Source organism: Eptatretus burgeri, chromosome 18 (genome assembly GCF_056783735.1).
Source record: "Eptatretus burgeri isolate ZD-2024b chromosome 18, Ebu_testis_v1, whole genome shotgun sequence".
Classification (NCBI taxonomy): domain Eukaryota; kingdom Metazoa; phylum Chordata; class Myxini; order Myxiniformes; family Myxinidae; genus Eptatretus; species Eptatretus burgeri.
In genome coordinates, this window is record NC_140978.1 from 9,604,767 (window position 1) to 9,625,740 (window position 20,974).

Consider the following 20,974-nt stretch of genomic DNA (forward strand, 5'->3'; position numbering starts at 1 on the left):
TTCCTTTGCAGTGCCCCCTGTAGGTTAGAGCAGGAGATTTAAATTTGGCCAGGGTGCCGGCGATAACTCGCCTCCTCTTTGCAAAGGACATCGTGGAATGTTTAACGTCCACCAACCGATGCTGACAGACGGGACGCCCATGTTCCCATCCATCCGAGGGATGGCACACACAATGATGCTTCACATGACAGTTTGTAACTAGGTCCGGGTGATAACCCACGCTATACAGCCCAGGGGTGAGTGTGCATACCTCGGCTATCCTGTGTGTCCCGTCATGCAAGCTGTGAACCCAGAAAATATTTTTTCCCCCCCCGAACACATCACATGTCGTCCTTCATTTTACGGCACCAGATGACAGCCCCTGTAAAACTTTGCATATCTTATCGATTTGTTTGTATTCGACTGGTGTTTTCTTCATAAAATTGTCATATTTAACAGGATTTATTACCTAATTCTTTAGTTGTGCATGCTTTTCAGAATAATAAACATCATTGAATTGGCCTGTGGAATTTCAAGTCTCATTTGTCTTTGTTATACAAAATCTTGGTTCATGGAATAGTAAATATTGCTTTGTAATTGCACAGAATCATTTATTGGCAGGTACTACGCCGGTAACATGAGTCTCTCAGGTCAGAAATGTGATATTTGATTTTAATTTCCCAACTCACAATTGGAAGTTCGCCAACATCACTGACTTTCACAAGAAGGGTGCCAAAACAGATCCTCTCAAGTATATGTCACTGAGCTTGCTTTCAACTACAAGCAACGTCACGGAATCCATCACTACTACTGATGTCCAGTCTTTCCAATCCTGGTCACTCAACTATGTATATATTGATACAATTCTGATTCTGTGTCAGCAATGGTTGAAGTCCCTAAATCTCAAGACGTCAGGACCACCATATCCTTCCACATATCTCGGGAATTCAATACAGTCTGGCACCCTGGTTGTCTGCTGCATAAAAGGCAACCTTCATACCTGGTGTCTGAATTACCTGTATTTGGGCAATCGATGATTTGTTATCAATGGAACACCATCTTCTCTTCTCCTCTCCCAGTAGCGGCGAGATTACCCCAAAGTATTATATTGGACTGAGTCGTGTTCCTCATCTGCATAAATAACCTCTCCAATGCTTGGGAAACACCCCTCTTCATTTTTCAAATGACTTGACATTGTGTTGTCCAGTAAGTAACCCATCCGGCACACAGCAGCTGTGTCACTCTCTGATGATCTGGAATTGATTAGACTAGTGCGGGCCCGTAGGTGCGGGTATCATAAATGATGGTATCATAAATGGCCAGAACTTGGGAAACCTGGGAAACAGCTGAAACTGATGAAGAAGAATGATATCAAACCTTGAAAAGGCACAGACTCAGGTCTCCAGTGTCAATTGCGACATCATATCAAACGAAGAAGAAGAGGAAGAATTGTGACGTCAATCGTGCAAAAAGAAGAAAAAAAATGGGATTTGTGATGTCATTCGTGATGTCATAGCACCGTGTCCTGTCATTGGTTAGCAAATAAATGGCCGTAACTTGGGAACCACTTGTCCGATTAATATCAAACCTTAAAGGCACATCCACAGGGCCCCAGCAATATACGTGGCAAGTTTCAATTATATCGGACCAGTGGTTGTCGAGAAAGAGCGGTCGCAGACAGACACACAGACCCGTACGTGCGTGGCCGTACATGCAAAAAAAATAAAAAAAATAAAAAATATTTCAAACAGCTGTCTCCCTTGGAAAAATTCAAAGCTTGGGATGAATTAATTAATTTGAACAATTAATTCAAACCTTGGTGAAAAAAACAGCTTTCAAACCCTTGGGAAACAGCTGTTTCCCTTGTGAAAATTCAAACCTTGGGATTAATTAATCATTTGAACAATTAATTCAAACCTTGGGAAAAAACAGCTTTGAAACACTTGGGAAACAGCTGAAACGGATGAAGAAGAACGATATCAAACCTTGAAAAGGCACATACTCAGGTCCCCAGCTTCAGTTGTGGCATCATAGCAAACGAAGAAGAAGAAGAATTGTGACGCCCCCCTCTCTCGCCGCCCTCTCTCGCCGCCCTCTCTCGCCGCCCTCTCTCGCCGCCCTCTCTCGCCGCCCTCTCTCGCCGCCCTCTCTCGCCGCCCTCTCTCGCCGCCCTCTCTCGCCGCCCTCTCTCGCCGCCCTCTCTCGCCGCCCTCTCGCCCCCCTCTCTCGCCCCCTCTCTCGCCCCCCTCTCTCGCCCCCCTCTCTCGCCCCCCCTCTTCTGCAAATGTATTCACAAATGTCTGCCAAGCACAACAATTAATTCAAACCTTGGGAAAAAAACAGCTTTCAAGCCCTTGGGAAACTGCTGTTTCCCTTGGGAAAATTCAAACTTTGGGATTAATTAATAATTTGAACAATTAATTCAAACCTTGGGAAGAAAAAGCTTTCAAACCCTTGGGAAACAGCCGTTTTCCTTGGGAAAATTCAAACCTTGGGATTAATTAATAATTTGAACAATGAATTCAAACCTTGGGAAACACTTAGGAAACAGCTGAAATGGATGAAGAAGAACGATATCAAACCTTGAAAAGGCACATACTCAGGTCCCCAGCGTCAATTGTGACGTCATATCAAACGAAGAAGAAGAAGAATTGTGATGTCAATCGTGCAAAAAAAAAAAAAATGAAGAAGAATTGTGACTTCATTCGTGATGTCATAGCACTGTGTCCTTTCATTGGTTGACATAAATGGCCGTAACTTGGGAACCGCTTGTCCGATTAATATCAAACCTTGAAAAGGCACATCCTCAGGTCCCCAGCAATATTCCTGGCAAGTTTCAATTCAATCGGACCAGTGGTTGTCGAGAAACGGCTGTCGCAGACACACATACAGACACACAGAGATTGCTGGAAATATAGAGATGTTGGTCTGACAAATGAAACGTGTCTTTTTCAATCCTGGCAAATCTCAATCTCATCCTGGCGCTTCAGAAGGATCATCAAATTAACTGCCACCGATCTGTTTCCATGCTCAGCCCCTGGATGTGTTTCACTCTGAACTTTTAATCCTCATCATCAGCCATGACATCTTCTGAGTCAACCATTTAATCAAAGCTGGTCTCCAAAGTCAGTTCCAGACAGAGCAGGAAAATCAGAACACAGTCTTCAATGTCTTTGTCCATATGTCAATGGAGCATTGCTCTTTTGGTCATTCAATTATGGACATGATGTAGTTTGGCTGGTGCCCCAAAATCGTGTCCATCTCTCTTGGAATCTGTAGAAACGATTTAACTCCCAAGTATTGGCAACTGCCACGATGAAGCTGAAGCACAAGTCTTGTTGCTGTTGGATCGCAGACAGGATGGTGACCCGTATGTTTTTGGGTTTCTTTTTAACCACCACTCCTGTTTCATTGTCTGTGCTCTTCCAGCCTTCTGACCCTCCCCAGATCCCCCAGGAAATACACATTCCCACCGTAACCTCCTATTGGTCAATCTCCCAAGATTGAGGTTTTACACTCACGTCCTCTCTTTTGTTCACCTTTTCTCTTGTTTGTGTAACTGCATTGTCCATTCTCAGGAGTCTAGACTCTGGAGACTTGGATCACACCATTCCCTCCCAAGCAAGTGGAACACCACCATCCCATGTCATCCCACATTCATACTGACAATCTTTTCTACCCCCATGAGCCCTTCCTTACCCAATCCTCTTGCACGAAAGTTACTGTTTTCTCTTCTCTCTTCCTGTTTATTCCTTCCCTTGCTTGCTGAGTCCAACTGTGGCTACACTCGCTATCACTCGTTGACCATTTTATCTTCAGTCTCCTCACTCTTACAAGAGCCAAGATTTCTAGCCAGGGTTAAGCAATCAATCAGTCACATACATACTGCAGAGCATATGTACACATGTGTGTGCATTTTATTGAGAGTACTGTGCGTTGAAAACTGTTTACCAGAGGAAATTAAAACTTTACCACCTGTTACATGACCATTTGAGCTTACATCAAAAATCTTCAAAGTTTGATCTGTCAACATCCCACAACCCAACATCCCACAACCCAACATCCCACAACCCAACATCCCACAACCCAACATCCCACAACCCAACATCCCACAACCCAACATCCCACAACCCAACATCCCACAACCCAACATCCCACAACCCAACATCCCACAACCCAACATCCCACAACCCAACATCCCACAACCCAACATCCCACAACCCAACATCCCACAACCCAACATCCCACAACCCAACATCCCACAACCCAACATCCCACAACCCAACATCCCACAACCCAACATCCCACAACCCAACATCCCACAACCCAACATCCCACAACCCAACATCCCACAACCCAACATCCCACAACCCAACATCCCACCATCCCACAACCCAACGTCACGTCACGTCACGTCACACGATGACCAGATGACCTTGAATAAAAGAGAGGGTGAATTGAACAGAGAGAGGGTAAGCAAGAGCAGCAGCGCAGGTTTTTAGGACACCTGGGCTGATATCCTCTGGACCGGTTGCAGACTCTGGGTCCAGGTTTGACAGCAAACTCTCCCCTTTGTCAGGAAAACAAGAGACATAATCCATGAACAGCTGGGTGCGACAGGGTAAGGTGGGTACAGAAAGGGATGGGTTTGGGACGCATGATTTTGAAGCAAGCACAGAGTTTAGGCATTCAGCCTTTTCACATGCTGTGTCATTTGTGCAGCCATTTGAGGTAAGGGAAGGGATGGTGGGGTAACATACACCAGAAACAGATTTAACTAGATGCCATCAGTATTTGGAGGAGGGAGAGGTTTCCATGAGTCGAAGGCAAGTTGTTTCAGGACAAATGTCTCGCCACAAGCTTCAATGTATCATGGGTGGGTGGAAGGGTCGGACAACTGAAGACGAGATGGGTTCATTTACATCATTACATCTTTCTCACGATTGTGATTATGTAAATTGCTCCCACACTTGTTTATTTTATGATAGAGGGTGTCACTGTCAATGGCAATGGCATGCCTCAGAATTGCCCTGAATGGCTTGTTGGGAGACAATATGTAGCTGCCCATGGTGTTTTATCATCACAAACAATTATTACACTCTATGAAACAAAAATTGAAGGAATAATTATGGGCCACTATTGGGTCTGGGTCCCCGCGTAATTAACCCGCTTGCCAACACCCCCTCCCGGCTCACACCAAGTACTTTTCAAGACTGCATGGGGGCAAGTATTATGTGAATACCATCTCGTATTCAAGAAAAGAAAAATAAAAAACTCACACCCACTAAATTAATGCAATTGCCATGTTTCTCATGTCCCTACAGATACTGCTTTTGCTGTTTGGTCAATCTTTATTTAGCAAGTGTGACTTGCACACACCTTTTCTCGGAACACTCATCCGCATTAAAGTTATCTATTTCTGATCCAGTTCCTACAATAATTTGATTATTTTTATGGTAAGCTAGAATGTTGTGTCCCACACTTCATGGTCAGTTTAAATGCATATCCATGGTGTATCGGAGAAATGTGAAACCTTCGGTTGATTTAGGTGACCCAGTCGAGTTTTTACAATTGTTGTTTCACAAGAAAAGTTTTTTGTTTGAAAAAGGATCATAGAATTGGAGGACATATTTTTATTATATCAGTGTTTTATGAGATTAATAACTTCCATGCTTATGAGAGATTAAAATACGAGGTTATGATGAACCTTTGTATTGCTCTGACGTTTCAGGCATCAGCCCTTCATTAGAGTAAGGGAGGGTCACTTGCTAGGGCGAGCTCCTGAAATGTCAGCTTTACGTCCCCGGCGGCTCATATAGGTTTGCCAACTTTGAGTTGATAAAACCTATCATTTGTATTGTATGCTGACATAGACCAACACTATCTGAGAATAAAGTATGGAATAAATTTTTATTATCATTGTTTTAACTTTCTTTTTAAAAAGTTATTCATAGTTTTGACTTATTAAATTTGATTGATTTTGAATTGATTTTGATTGATTGATTTTGATTTTCTCACGATTGTGAGAATTGATTTTGAACATTTTAAACATCATGCTGATCCCAGTGTACTGTGTATTTGATTATTTTGTTTTCGCCATCAGGTTAACCTCCAAAGGGGTTTTTACCCTTGACAAAGGTTTTGTCTTTTCACAGACAATTTTTAGGCAACATATAAAAGTTGAAATTCTTCAAAATTGAATCCTTGGTGTTCTTTTAAGCATTGTTAAATAATCCTTTGTTCTTTGTACGCAGCCCAGACATGCGGTGAAACTTTTGTCCTTCCTCAACCATGAACCTGTGTACCACGGTCCTGACACCTTCTTCTCATTCCCTGGAGGTGTTGCATCTGTAAGTTTGGTAGAAGTCAACGTTTTAGCTGTCATTTGTTATCGATGGCTTTGTGTTGTGAACAATCATGAGCCACAACATACAATTATTGATAAACTTGCTGAAATACCCGTTTTATGCCTGGGGAAATCTGAATATGTGGTGGTAGGAGGGGGAGGGGGTGGAGGGGGTTGGCAAGGGGAGGGGGAGGGGACGTGTGGGTAGAAAGTGGATTGGGGGAGATATCTGGTCAAACAGGTGAACCTGAGTTTTGGGATGAGGATGGAAATGGTGGGGTTGTGTGAAGCTTGGGGTATTGGGGTGGAGGAAGGTTAAAGTACAAAATCATCATGGAGGAATGGACTCACTTGATGCTAATTTAGAGCCCCATGGGTCAGACGGCTGGTGAATCAGAATACACACACACACACACACACACACACACACACACACACACACACACACACACACACACACACACACACACACACACACACACACACACACACACACACACACACACACACCTGGGTAACCATTTGTTATAGAGCAGCAAAGTCAAAATGTGGTGAACAGTAGGAAATTGTTTTTATTATGTGTAACAATGAAAACAAGAAAAAGAGCAATCGAAGATTACAGAACTAACAGGACTTCTTTTGAGTGGTTTATTTTTTTTATAGGTTTTAGGGTAAATCCAATATTGCTGCCAAACCATGTGACCTATGACATCACATGTGTGAACCTTTTGTTCCTCATGGACAGGTGGTCATGCATGTAGAGTTTCACCTTGATCTGTTCAGCAACTTCAGAGAAGATCTTTGTTTTTTTTGGTTTCTTTTTTTAATTTTTGTTTTTTAAACAATATGGCTGCTGAATCACATTACCGATAACGTCATCAAATTCTTTTTCTGTTAACCATTTTATCCCGAGGTATCCCTCAAAAATTTTCATACTGATCAGATGTAGCGTTCTACATATGCATTTATGACGTCATAAAAAAATCAGTTGTTTCCCATGAGGAGTCCTTGCTATTTGGCAAGTTTCAATTTTTTTCCTTGGTGCGGTTTCAGAGATAGAGGTCTAAATTTTTTTGTGTTTTTCCATCATGGCTACCGCACCACATGACCTATGACGTCATTATAATTAAAACATTTTACATGAGTCGTCGCACCTGTGGTGAAAATTTAGTCTCAATCTGACAAGCGGTTGCGGAGAAAAACACTAAAGTTCTGTACAGACAAACGGACTCAAATGTAATACCCTCTCCTTCAGCGAAGGTAATGAGAGACTGCAATATCGACAGAGGATAAAGTGTAACTGACTTCGTGTCACTGAAGAACTTCCTGGTAAACAATGTTGTGAGTTTTGTTTTCATTACAATGTAATGTACAAAAAGTCCCTTGGGGCTTCCCACTCTGCCAGCTGCCATGCACAGCTGGTCTTGTGTGAATGTGGGCTCTTGGAGACTTGCACTGACAATCTTGAGGCTTTGTCCCTGGGATTTGTTTATAGTCATGGCAAAGCAGAGTTTCATTGAAACTGAAATTGCCGAAAGTCAAAAGGCAAGCCTGCATCTTATGTGATGATCTGTATCCTTGGAATCATGGCGTGTTCTCCTTTGTTTGGTCTTGTGGCAATGGTAACATTTCGGCAATTTGGTAGCAACTGTTTGCTGATCAGTCGAGTTCCATTGCAAAGCTTTGGTGGGTCAAGGTTGTATAACAACATGACAGGCACTCCTATTTTCAGAAGGAGGTAGTGAGTTGGTATTCCTGAAGGCTCTGGGCTGTTCAGAACTCTGTGGGGTACATCACTGCTTCATCATCAGTCATGGGTTTGTCTACTGATTTGGATGAAGTGACTAGCCCTGGGAAGGTCTGTAGAAGTTACCAGTTGATGTTTTTTACTGAATCATTGTTTGGAGCAAGGATTGCATGCTCACACAGCCACTCTGTTTGTTGTGTTGCAGAGAGTTTGGATACACGCTCAACTGAATTACTTTGGCTGAAAATACAATGGTCCCCAATTTATGTGGTATACTGATGAAATGTCCATCATGAATATTTTGCACTTAGCCATCTCCAATCTTCAAGAGCAGCTTTGCAAATTGACCTGCATTGTGTTCACCATGAAGGAATGACCGCATGTTTGTTGTCAGACGAAGAGTTGTTACATGCTTCCAAAGATGTGAAGATTTGAGGCAAGCACCAATCGCATTGGGTTTTGTGTCACCATGCACATTAGGAAGAGTTTGGCAGAAATTTCCTGATATCAATAAAATCCATCTCATGAAGCTTCTGCTCAAGAGGATGTCCTTCAATATTTGGTCTCGAGCTTCCACTGCCAGTTTGGTGTGACATTGTAGCTTCAACCCAGAAGATGACTTGACACTTCTGAAGGAGGGATGCCCAAGCTGTGCCACTTTTTTTTTTTGTGGGGGGGGGGGGGTTGGAAATCACTTAAAACATGTAAAAATGCAAATTTTTTTTTTTTTCTCAAACAATTTTTTTGGGGGTGTTGGAAATCACTTAAAATATGTAGAAATGCGAAAAAAAAATTTTCTCTAACAATTTTTTTTGGGGGGGGGGGTGGGGGTTGGAAATCACTTAAAACATGTAGAAATGCAAAAAAAAAAAAAAATTTCTAAATTTTTTTTTGGGGGGGTAACAATTTTTTTTTTTTTGGGGGGGGGGGGGGTTGGAAATTGCTTAAAACATGTAGAAATGCAAAAAAAAAATTTTTTTTTGGGGGGGGGTAAAAAAAAAATTTTTGGGTGGGGGTTGGAAATCACTTAAAACATGTAGAAATGCAAAAAAAAAAATTTTTCTCCAACAATTTTTTTTTTTGTGGGGGGACCAAGTCCAAAATTTAATGGCATGATCCTTGGACCATACCTAACCCCCCCCCCCACCAAGTTTCGTCGAAATCCGTCGAGGAGTTTTTCCGTAACACTGTTCACAAACAAACAAACAAACAAACAAACAAACAAACAAACAGAAAGGGGTGAAAACAGTAATCTCCATCCATCTTTGAAGATGGCGGAGGTTAATAACCATTTGGTAATATGTAAGCTGTGCCTCTTTTGTTCAATGTAATTAAGCAGTGTGACGCTGTCATAAGACTTCTCTTGAAGAATTGCTCTCGCTAGTCTGTTGTCATCTTGATGTGGCTCCGGAATCGGCAATCCATACACATCCAGCATCTGGCTTCCAATTAGCTCCACAGTGTCTGACAGATGCATGAGTGCATCAGTTCAGACAGACACGTTTATAAGCATTACACCTGGAATGCAATAAGCTCTCAAATCTCTTAACCTGTAAAACCGATTACTAATCGATTCCCAAGCCAATGCTATCTTACTGAACAACATCTGGAGACAGGAGTGTCTAACAATGTCCAAATTGGACAAATGGCCTATTTATTCATTTATTTATTTATTTATTTATTTATTATTATTATTATTATTATTTCGCAGTCGGAACTGTTGCAAAGGTGAATTCCGCAGGTTAAAATTTTGAAATTTGGCTCAGGTTAAGAGATTTTGGAGCTTATCACATGTGCAGAAATGAAATGAAGCCATGAATACTGGCGTCTCCAGGTGTTTATATGCATCTTAATGTATTTAGCGATTTGTAGGGATGATGATCAGGCATTTGATGATAGATGATATGAGTGAAGAAAGTGAAAAAAAAATTCATGAGCACTTTATTGTGAAGAAACCGTCGTGGCCTGTTCCAAGTCAAGGGATTGTTAAGCAGGCCGAACAAAATGGCGAATTAAGACCCCCTGGGAGCAGACAGGGGGCTGACCAAGGATGAATCCTTGATAAAGGATAATTAAATAAGGTTGTTAATTATCTTTAATAGGGGGTGTTTAAATTTACCCAAACACCCAATTTTCATTCATGCACAACCTTGGAGTTCCATTAGTGTGCATACAAAGTTTGGGGCTGCGAGGTTTCATGGGTTTGGAGTTATGAAGGACACACACTGAAGGACTTATGGACTGACTGATTGACACACACTGACATTATTAAAAAAAAAAAAAAAAAAAAAAAAAAAAAAATATATATATATATATATATATATATATATATATATATATATATATATATATATTGGAATTGGGGGGGGGGTATAAAGCAACCATGTTGGCTCTCATGGTTGCTTTATGCAGCTTTCTTCAGTCAGAAGAGCATGGGAGGTGTGTGTGTGTGTGTGTGTGTGTGTGTGTGTGTGTGTGTGTGTGTGTGTGTGTGTGTGTGTGTGTGTGTATATATATATATATATATCTGTATACACACACTCACACACCCTGGTGATGTCCCTGTGCCTGCCTCCTGGTTCTTCTATTCTCCCAACACAGTGAAAGTAAGTCTATAAACTATGCCAGATTTAATTTTTGTGTTGTTGAGGGAGCACAGGAAAGAAAGGCCAAATGGCCTCTTCCTGGATCATAGTTCTTTGTATATCCTTGGATAACTTGCCTGCCCACTTGATTTCGATGCAAAACATTCTGTTACGGATGAGGATCATCTATCACATAAATAACGAAAGGACCAAAAAAATGCGGTACAGTGGAATGAGGATAATCTGGTAGCTCAGGGAAAAGTGGTATGGCTGGGATTTATGAGAAAACTAAGTTGGAAAGGGAGGGTGAGGAAGGTTGTATGAGGGTTAAAATTTACAGCTCAATTCTGGAATAAAAGCTAGAAAGGTGTGGTTCGTGGATTTTATTTTAAAAGGTATGGTATGGTGGTTGGTGGTGGGGGAGGTTGGGGTTGTGTTGAAGGGAGGAGAGGGAAATTGTGGCCACTACTCATAATTATACAATAACATTATAATATACTTTCATGCAAGATGACTCCCAAGGATAGTGGATTTGCATGTTTGCCTGTTAATAATGAATGTTACTATATATACACAAAAGATGTGGTCTATTGTGCCTCAGGAAGCTGGCTGTGAAGCTGGTGAAACATTGCTTGAGACTGGGTCTGCTCTTGTTTTTTTGCTCACATTAGTGGAGTCTATCTAGTTTTTACTTTTGGTTGGAAGTGCGTTCTTTTTCTTTAAAAAAAAAAAAAAAAAAAAAAAAAAAAAAAAATATATATATATATATATATATATATATATATATATATATATATATATATATATATATATATATATATATATATATATATATATATATATATATATATATATATATATATATATATATATATATATATACATACATATACATATGACTGATGAAAGGATTATTAGTAAAGCATTATTTGTGTTGTGTTCCTCATGCAGGGAATCGCCTTGCCTCCCATTGCACGCTGGCCATACCAAAAAGGTTTCACCTTCCACACGTGGTTTCGCATCGACTCGCTGAACAACATAAATGCAGAGAAAGAGAAACCCTACCTTTACTGGTGAGCAAAGCATGACCCATCACAAAAATATCAACGTGGAAATCAGCTTCTTTTGTTAATTTGACTTTTCAAAAATTCAGTGTTTGAGTTGGAGCACTTGCTATGATTTCATCATACGTACTGTATACTTATTTCAAAAGCAGTAACACAAAACAACCTCATATCGAAGATACTGTTTATTATTAAAATTTGTCGTAGATGATAAATACTGCAAAAATAATGCTGAGAAGGTTTAGATGAAATCACTGCAGTAGTTGATAAAGTTGCAGCCAACATCTCGAACCCGATTCATGCAAACAATGAATGACAACCAAAGCACAAAAACATGGAAGAACTGAAGTGGCAGGTTTTGAACAAAGCATCAAAAACATCCCACATGTCTGTCTGTCTTTTAAAAATGTTGCCATGCTACAGACGATTAGAGAATGTGTTGTGTTGTAACTGAAACCTTCAAAAAAAATTCTCTTTCTTGTTACCTTCCTCATCGAAGGTGGACGGAGGTTATGTTTTCACCCGTCTGTCTGTCTGTTTGATTATGAACAGGATATCTCAAAAAGTTGGAGATGGATTTGGACAAAATTTGGTGGAGCAGGTTGGGTGTGTGACAAGAACTGATTGATTAGATTTTGGTGAGGATCCGGACCCGGATGTGAGAATCTTTTGAGTGATTCTTCACCATTGAGAGATGGGGCAAAATCGATAAATGTTTCAAAAAGTTGTGAACGAGTTATGACAAAACTTGATGGATGAATTTGGTGGGGGTAACAATAACAAGCCGATTCGATTTTAGTTCAGGTCCATATCCGGATGTGGCAAACAGTGGGATACAAAACAAACTGTTCAGCCTGACGGAGGGAAGTATGCGCTCGACTGAGTGGCGTTCAAATTTTTCTCTGAGATTGAAGCTTATGGAAGAGCAAAGTGATGGAGGTTATGAACTGACAGTGGTATGTCAGCAGGGCAACTCTTGGACAGAATAACTAAGGGAATGAATGAATAGGAAAAGAGAGATGAGAGGAGGAGCGGAAACACTCCAACCTTCAAGTGAGAGGTTTAGGAAGGGTTAATTGGAGGTGATAGATTGTGGGTAAGGCTTGAGGATGACAAGGGATAGTGGTGCACCACCTGCTTGAAACCCTGGAGGGAAGAGAGAGATGGTCTGAAGGTGATTGCACATATTGAAGAAGTGAGGAACATAAGAGTTGAGGTGTGCAGTCAGCCTGGATTTTGGAAGTTTAACCATTGGAGGTTTAGTGGTAGAATGTGTCCACTCTGGAGTTGTTGGGGAGGGTTGGAAGGTTGAGAAAGCAGAATAGCCAGAGTGAGACAATGATATTTGCCAGGATTGAAGGACATGTTCCATTTTTCAGACCAGAACTTATCAAGCTAATCATTTCCAGGTCAGCAGAGAGTTGTGCAGATGCTGCCTGCCAATTAGTGGGATGCAGGTATTGTAAGAAATAGTGTCAAGTCATCTACAAAAATGAAAGTAAGGGTTTCACCGTGTCAGAGAGGTCACTTATGTAGATTAAGACCAAGACTTCACCAAAAGCACTGCCTTGGGGAATTACAGCCTCCACTGCATGAGGTGAGGAGAGGGGAGGGTTCCATTGATAGCAAGGTGTTGAATGTGTGAATGAAGGTGGCCTTGGAAGTCAGAGGGAGAGAGTTTTGCAAACAAGGCAGGTTGGCAGACTGTCACATGCCCGAGATATGTCAAGGGAGATGGTCCCGAGCTTTTGTTTGAGATTTAAAGGCTCCATCTATTGCTGAGGAAGGAGCAATATCAGAGCTAAAGTTGTGACCTGGATGGAATCTAAACTGATAATCAGAGATCAGGTTGTTTAAAAATGAGGAGGACTCGTCATTGGTAGCAATGATGGAATCCACAACTGTAATATGTAGTTTGCTTTTAAATGTGATTTGTTTTTTCATTTTTATTTTGCATGCATGATCAAGGCTCATGGAAGAGTTGTAGCAGAAGGGAACAAAATGGAAAAGGGGGAAACACCAACAGCAGAATCAGTGAGAGGGAGATCAATGGGAGTGGGAAGAAAGACATTTGGGTGAACAAGCTACATAACACACAAACTGAATGAAACGCAGCAAGAAGAGGAAGGAGAAAGCGGGGATGAAACTGAAGGAATAAACTAACCGACAACTAACAAATAAAAAGGTGAGCGCAAGGGCGGGGGGGGGGGGGGGATGACAATAACCTGGAAAAAGGGAGTGCTTGGGAATGGGCTCATTTGTGGAAGAAGAGATCACGAATATGGATGTTTGGATGACCTGTGGCCGTGGTGAACAGCTCTTGAAGCCCTGGAAGGAAGAATTGGAGCGAACAGACTGGAGAAATTGCTTCCACAGTTGAGAGAAAAGAAGAACAAATGAGTAGAGGTGAGCAGTGAGCCTATATTTTGGAAGTTTAACAACAAGAAGGTTACTGGCAGATGATGCATGTCCTCCAGACACCTGGGAAGGACAGAGCTAAGAGAGGCTGAGGGTGCAAGATCAAAAAGGAGGTGGGAGAATACAGAGGTCACCAACCTGTCTGCAATGTGAAAGTAACAGGCCTAGACAATCGGCTTCATCATAGGAGATCCCAATGATTCTGAGGGCCTTGCTTTCCTTGGCATCAAGAAGGGAAAGGAGTGAGGCATGGGTGCCAGCCCAAAGGGGAGAGCAGGACTCTGTCAAGCTGAGGATGAAGGCTTTGTAGGTTGTCAAAAGTTCAGACTGGCTGAGGAAATCCCTTGCATGATGAAGGATGCCCAGTCGGCGTTTGGCTTTTGAGGCATTCTTGGAAATACGGTGTGCCCAAGAAAGATGATGGCTGATGGTGAGGTACAAGAACTGGGCCCAAGACACTGCCTTGGGACATTCCAACCTTGACAGGGAGAGGAGATGAGAGGATCCTGTTGAGCTACATGCTGAATACAGGAGTTCGAGAAACTTGGTGATCCGTGAGAGGAAGTGGCCTTGGATGCCATAAGTAGAGTTTGAAGATCAAGGCAGACTTTATCAAATGCTCGAGATATCTCCAGAGAGATAGCTCTGATCTTGTGTCTGAGATTGAAGGCTTACATCCATTGTTGGGAGAGTCGAAGCAGCATGTCCAAGGTAGAATGAACTGATGATCTGAGATCACTCCATTGGAGAAAATGAAGGATTTGTTATCAACTACAATGATAGATTCCATGACTTTGCTAATTAATGGAAGCAAGCTAATCGGCCTTGAGTTAAGAGTAGTATAAAAGCCCACCAAAAATGATGGGTTGGAGAAATGGTAACAAAATATTCAAGGAGACTGGGAGATATGGTGCTTTGTCGCAAGAACTGTTGTTTTAAAATGCTCCATGTACAAATGTGACCTTATTTTTCTTTATCTTGTGGGACATTTCGTTTTGAGGTGGCACCAGGTCTTTGAAGGTGACACATTTGAGAGTTCAGCCTTGAGGTTGTGTGGATGATGTTTTTTGGCTTTCCTGAGAGTGGATACACAATTGTTCCAATCTGTGGTTGTCGTCGGGCAAATTCAGTAAGAGAAGACTAGTTGTTTGAAGGCAACTTCCTCACCACAGGATTCTGTGTACCAGAGGGAGAAGATGGGTATGATACCTGCAGATGAGATGGTATAAATATGTACATTAGGAAAAGCAAGCAAAACATGTTTGGGAGGTTTATCAGGAAGTATTAATATCAGGAGAACTGGAAATGAAGGACCACTCTTGACATGAGAGGGCAGCTTGAAATTCCTGCCGGTCAGCTTGAGTGAACTGCTAGACTCTCCGTGACTGAGGCATCTCTCTGACAATAGCTAGAGAGATGTTTACTCTCATTAGCACATGATCAGATGAAGCTATTGGAGCAGAAAGAAGAACATGAGAAATTTTAGGAGAAATTCATTCTTCCCAAGTGCAGAAGGGAGGACGTGCAATTGGGAGAAATCTGGGTTGGAAATTTCATCTGATTGGGTGGTTCCCATGGAGTCACAGAACCTTTTGCTGCAAACATTTCTGGACTGATTCGAACAAAACTTGGTGGATAAGTTGGGTTGGTGACAAGAACAAGCCGATTAGATTTTGGTTGAGGTACGGATGCAGATCCGGCCTTTCAGTGGGATACAAATCGTAAACTGTTCAGCATGGTGGAGGTGTTCGCTCGACCGAGCGTCGTTCTATTTCTTGGTGTTGTGATTGATTCCATCTGTAAAGTAATTGTCTTGAGCCATTGATCCACTTGTTTAGCAGTTCATTGAATCTGATTTGTCGGCAGGAACCTCATAACAAATAGTGCTTCAGAAAATTATTTTGAGGATGTACACTTTTTATTCTCCAGCTTTCAAACCAGTAAGGGCCTGGGATACTGTTGCTACTTCATGGCAAACTGTATGGTGTTGACATCGATGAAGGCCAAAGGCAAAGTCTTGGATCACTGCATACCTTTTGACTTTCAACCCAAGCAGGTATGCATTTATTTGTGCATGTGCTTTCAAAAAAAAATACTGTATAAACTTTCCTCTTATCAATAGTGAGTACGTTATCTATTCCTTCTTCTTATTTATGTGTGCCTGCAATTATTTTGATGTTTCCTAGTCCAATGAAACATTAATTATTTTCAAACTGAAAATGTTTACCCAAAATTTACCTTGAGATGAACTTATTCTCCTGCGTTGTTATCCTCAGGTCAATTTGTTTGGTTTCTATAGCAATGTCCAAATCGTGCTGGATATTTCCTATTTAAATCACCTCCTTTTGTTTGGGTGATGGAAAGAAAATGGAATGTCGTAACCTGAGTTTGGCCGCCACTCCTTCAGACCATAAGATACAAAAACTTCAAAAATCCAAAACAAAGCTCTCAGGAGAGCAACAACAAGAGAGGTTGCTCAAGATCTACAAACATAGCCCACTTACTTGCTGAGACCAAAGTACTTCCCATTGTAATCCACCTAAATACGAAAGGCACTAAATGTATCACCTCTGCAGCTCAACATCCCTCTCACCTATATCGCTCTATGACCACCCATCCTCCACCTCAATGATGTGTGAAACTTATATCTGCTCACCATTACTATCATATCCTTAAGATTATACCCCCCTCCCCCACAAAACACCTCCATTCACCATTGCAGTCCATCGAACATCGTCCCACAAACAATATCCTCAACCACCCTCCCCCAAAAATTCACTCTTCTGAAGTTACACTTGGTCCTGAAATGAGTCGATCTGGCTAGACACCGGTGTGAACACCAACCGTCCCTTATGGCATTCTCAACGTCGGCTCCAACCCACACTAACCCCAACATGTCGCCTCTATCTATCCACCTCACAAACCACCACACATTGACTTGCTGCCCCTCCCTGGTCAGACAAAGATGGCTCTTCAACATCTCTTATACACTAGATCTCTGGGAGCATCTGGTGGATGCTGTGGTGCACTTCAGTTCTGCCGGGTTTTTTTTCGCTTGACGAAGCATCGAGGCAACAACAACATTGGGTGTCCGGTGCTTTAGTGGAGTTTTGCATTTCTCAATCGTCATAAAATAAGCTCATTTTTGCATATTGTGATGTTTGATTTAAATACTGGAAATTGAAATCAGAATGTCATCGTCATCGTCATCGTCATCGTCATCATCCATGCTCGATGCAAAGCATCAGTTCTGCTGAAGTAGTTTCTTCGTTCGTGTTACCGTCCTGGATGGGTCGCCACTCCGACGCAGGATACTCGACTGAATGTGCAGGAATTTGGAATTTGTTCGGGGAACACCTTGAGACCTTTAATGCTCACCGACTAATGCTGGCAGACAGGACACCAAATTTAACGTCCATCTTAGGTACGTCACACATTGAATCATCACCCTGCCCATGAAACACCAGGATGACTGTTTATAGCTGGGATGAGATTCACACCCAGGCTAGACAGCTCAGAGGAGAGTGTGCATACCTCAAGGCTATCTTGCCAGCCACAAAATGATGTCAATACTGTTGCGGGATTCGCGCCCGCCGGCGTGCGAACGGCCACGTAACTCGAATCGCGGCACATCGCCCACCGGACGGACAATCCAGTCGTGACCCTGTCGGACTAACGCCGGGAACCAGTCACGGGTGGACCTTTCGGTCTCACCGCGATCGAGCCAATCGGCCCCCGCGTGGGATAGGGTTGCTCGCCAAATTCGACCTACCTAAGTACCCACACGGAGGGTAGACCGGGCGATCGCACCTCGCCGCAGGTCGACTTCGGACACGGGCCACTTAAGCGACCCGTTCCGTACTATCGGGATAACCGAGCGGTGTTATTCGTCGGCCTCGACGGTTCGATTAATTATCGGGCGTCTTAGCCCACGACCAACCCTTTACGTGAAGCAAGATGGGGATTCAATGAAAGAAATGACGAAGCAAAGCGGGAAAACAGTTCAATAATAAGCACATTTATTTCGCGATGAACGGAAAGCACACATATACAATTCCACCAAAAGCACATGTAAAAGAAGAAGACAAAAAGCAAATTCAACAATGCAGATCTAATACCGACTACGCGAGCACACGGCAACACTTATACAATTTTACTTCACAGACGGCGCCGACAACACATATTCCCAAAGCAAAAGAAAAGAGAACCACCCTCCAGGATGAGGGGGGTAGGCGGGCCTGGGGCCGAGACCGTGTCGGGCCTACCCGTCTGATGAGACGCGGAGTGGCGGTGGTGCCTCAACTCCGCGGGCCTCGCGGACAGTGTCTGGTAGGGGGTGGGAAGGGGGCCCCCTTTTGTCGCACTATCTCAGCGCGGGGGGAAACAGGAGGGGGTTGCTGATGCTCGGGGAAAGGAGGATTTCACAAAATCTTGGGTCCCGCGACGAGCGTCTCCACCACGACCTCGGTCGCGCCGCCGGCCTCTCCTTCCGCAGTTCCCCGAATCCGACGCGAGCACCCCCTCAACCGCCTTCGCCGCCGCCGCCTCTCCACAGCTCCGTCCTCTTCACTCCGACTCTGCGAACTCCCAACTGCCCCCTCGACTGACTAACGCAGTCGTTTTTATAAGCCCCGTGGCTTCGCTCTTTCATCTTTGACCCTCTGCCTCCGACCTTTCACCTCGCTCCCCATTGGCCCGAGGAAAAGTGGGCGTGAATGCTTTTTTGATCCATGAATTTGCATATAGCGACCGCCCTCCAACGCCCTGGAGGCGGGGCCAAACCACCCCTCGCTCACCGATTGGACGGAACAAAAGTGGGCGTGAGTCGTTTTTGATCCGTTTTTCTGCGGTAAGTCCGCGATGCTTTTGAACACGCTGCTCGGTGCGCGCCCTACACGAGTCCAGCATCGGTGCCCACGAGTGGCGCGAGATGACGGTGATGCGATGGTGGCGAGTTGTGACGGTAAAGGTCGTGGCGGTTGTGGTGAAGCGGCATTGTGGTTGGTGGTTGTTGTGATGGCTGTTGAGACGTGGTTGGTGGTGGTAATAATGGCGGCTGGTCCAAAATAAAGATAGTAAAAGAAAAACGGCTATCTTGAAGAGTCGCAGCCCTCATGAATGACATTTATTCCCTCTAGACAACGGGTTTGGGCCTAACTACACATATACTTACCGAGATATCTCACCTAAGGGACCTGAATGGTGGTTTGTGAATTTCGTCAACCACAACAATACATTTGAAATTAGTAGGGATTTGCATGAGTGTATTTGTTTTCACTGGTGAACATTCATGTGGTAACAACTCGAGTCACTAAAAATATTTGCTAATTTTGTGGAAATGTCAATGAAAGTGAGATGAAAATATTTTTTGGAAAAGGTGGAACTTCACTTGAATTGTCTGAAATGCTTAAAAATCGTTCATGTTGTTGATAGTCATATGCAGTATTACCCATAACGATCACTGTTTGTCTTCTGTTGTAATTTTATTCAACAACTAGACACTTCTAGTTTTGCTTATTGCATCATACCATGGGGTATCCCATCATGCATCACGTGTCATCAATGGTACTTTATTGCTCACATGTTCGTGATGAGCTGGCTAAACCATAACTGACGTTTTAATCCTGCAGTGGTACATGATCACCATCGTGTATTTGTATAATCGCTGGCGGAACAGCGAGATCAACTGCTTCGTCAATGGAAAGCTCATCTCCTGCGGGGACATGCCGTGGCATGTGAACACAAGCAATGTAAGTGACTCACTTTCATTATTTCATTAATCCGAGGCTTGTGGAAGAACTGAATGACAGAAGGTAGAAGGTTAGCTACTGACGATGTTGTGATGGAGAACAGCCTGACATTGAGGAGAATGCACGAACGAGCCACATCAATGAGAGTAGATTCGAATGCAGGTATATGTGTGCAAAGGGTTAGCAAAGGCAATGAAAGGTCAAATCGGGAAGGATGACTATCGAAGTTGGTAAAACTCCAGTGAAGACCTGCAAGAAGTAGTGAGATTGGACCGACAAGGCAAGCTGATTCAACTACTTTGGTAAAAGGTTGAGACATACCTTAAGATGAGCAGTAAGCGTTGAATTTATTAATCAAACGCATGTATGCTGCCAGATTAATGTTTGAATGCAATTCTACTTTGGCATCACAAACAATCCTGGCTGTGATTCCAGGCTTCCATGTGCATATGTAACGAAATATCCCAAAGATTTTTTGAATATATTTTTTTATTTTTTACGTGTCCCCAGAATCGATTGCCCCAAGGTATGTCTTGCATCACTTGTTGGCTTTCTCGTAATATCTGTCCCAAGATGACTCTGCTGGAATGGTGTTGGTGTTCAATTGTCTGTTGTAGATGTATCAAGCTGCCCGATGGCTCACCGTGGGAGAAATGCATTCAACACTGGGTTTATTGCAGTGAAAATGTATCATGGATTGCATTACATTGACTGGAACAGAAAGCATGCTGACTTGTGTCTAGTTTTTTATATTTTTTATTGTAGGTCCACAAATGTGAATGTGATGTGGCCCACAATGAAGGACTTAACTGCGGAAGACACTGTTTCATCGGAATGTGAATTGTGACACCGAGTTCCGATGTCATCCGTTCTATTTGCTGACACGATGTCGAGGCCAGCTAGCGAGAGAGATTTTGCGTGCGTAAAGCTGAGCGTTGAGGCAGGATGTGAGGGGAAGGAGGACATGGAAAGGAACGGGGAAGAAGGATGTGGTCTTTTCAGACCATGATCTATTTTAGGCACACAGCACAGCACAGCACAGCACAGCACAGAAACGAGCTTGGTTCGGCCAATTTGCTGATGTA

At 42.9% G+C, this 20,974-nt stretch overlaps 1 protein-coding gene across 1 annotated transcript in view; it reads left to right on the forward strand.

Moving 5' to 3' along the window:
• Nucleotides 1–20,974, forward strand: part of LOC147008560 (lipopolysaccharide-responsive and beige-like anchor protein) — a 597,819-nt gene that overhangs the window by 31,423 nt on the left and 545,422 nt on the right. Inside the window, exons 4-7 of the mRNA XM_085864642.1 lie at nucleotides 6,234–6,329; nucleotides 11,609–11,730; nucleotides 16,069–16,195; nucleotides 19,770–19,889. Of these exons, the coding sequence (XP_085720768.1) occupies nucleotides 6,234–6,329; nucleotides 11,609–11,730; nucleotides 16,069–16,195; nucleotides 19,770–19,889 (465 nt within the window). The remainder of the gene's footprint in view (nucleotides 1–6,233; nucleotides 6,330–11,608; nucleotides 11,731–16,068; nucleotides 16,196–19,769; nucleotides 19,890–20,974) is intronic.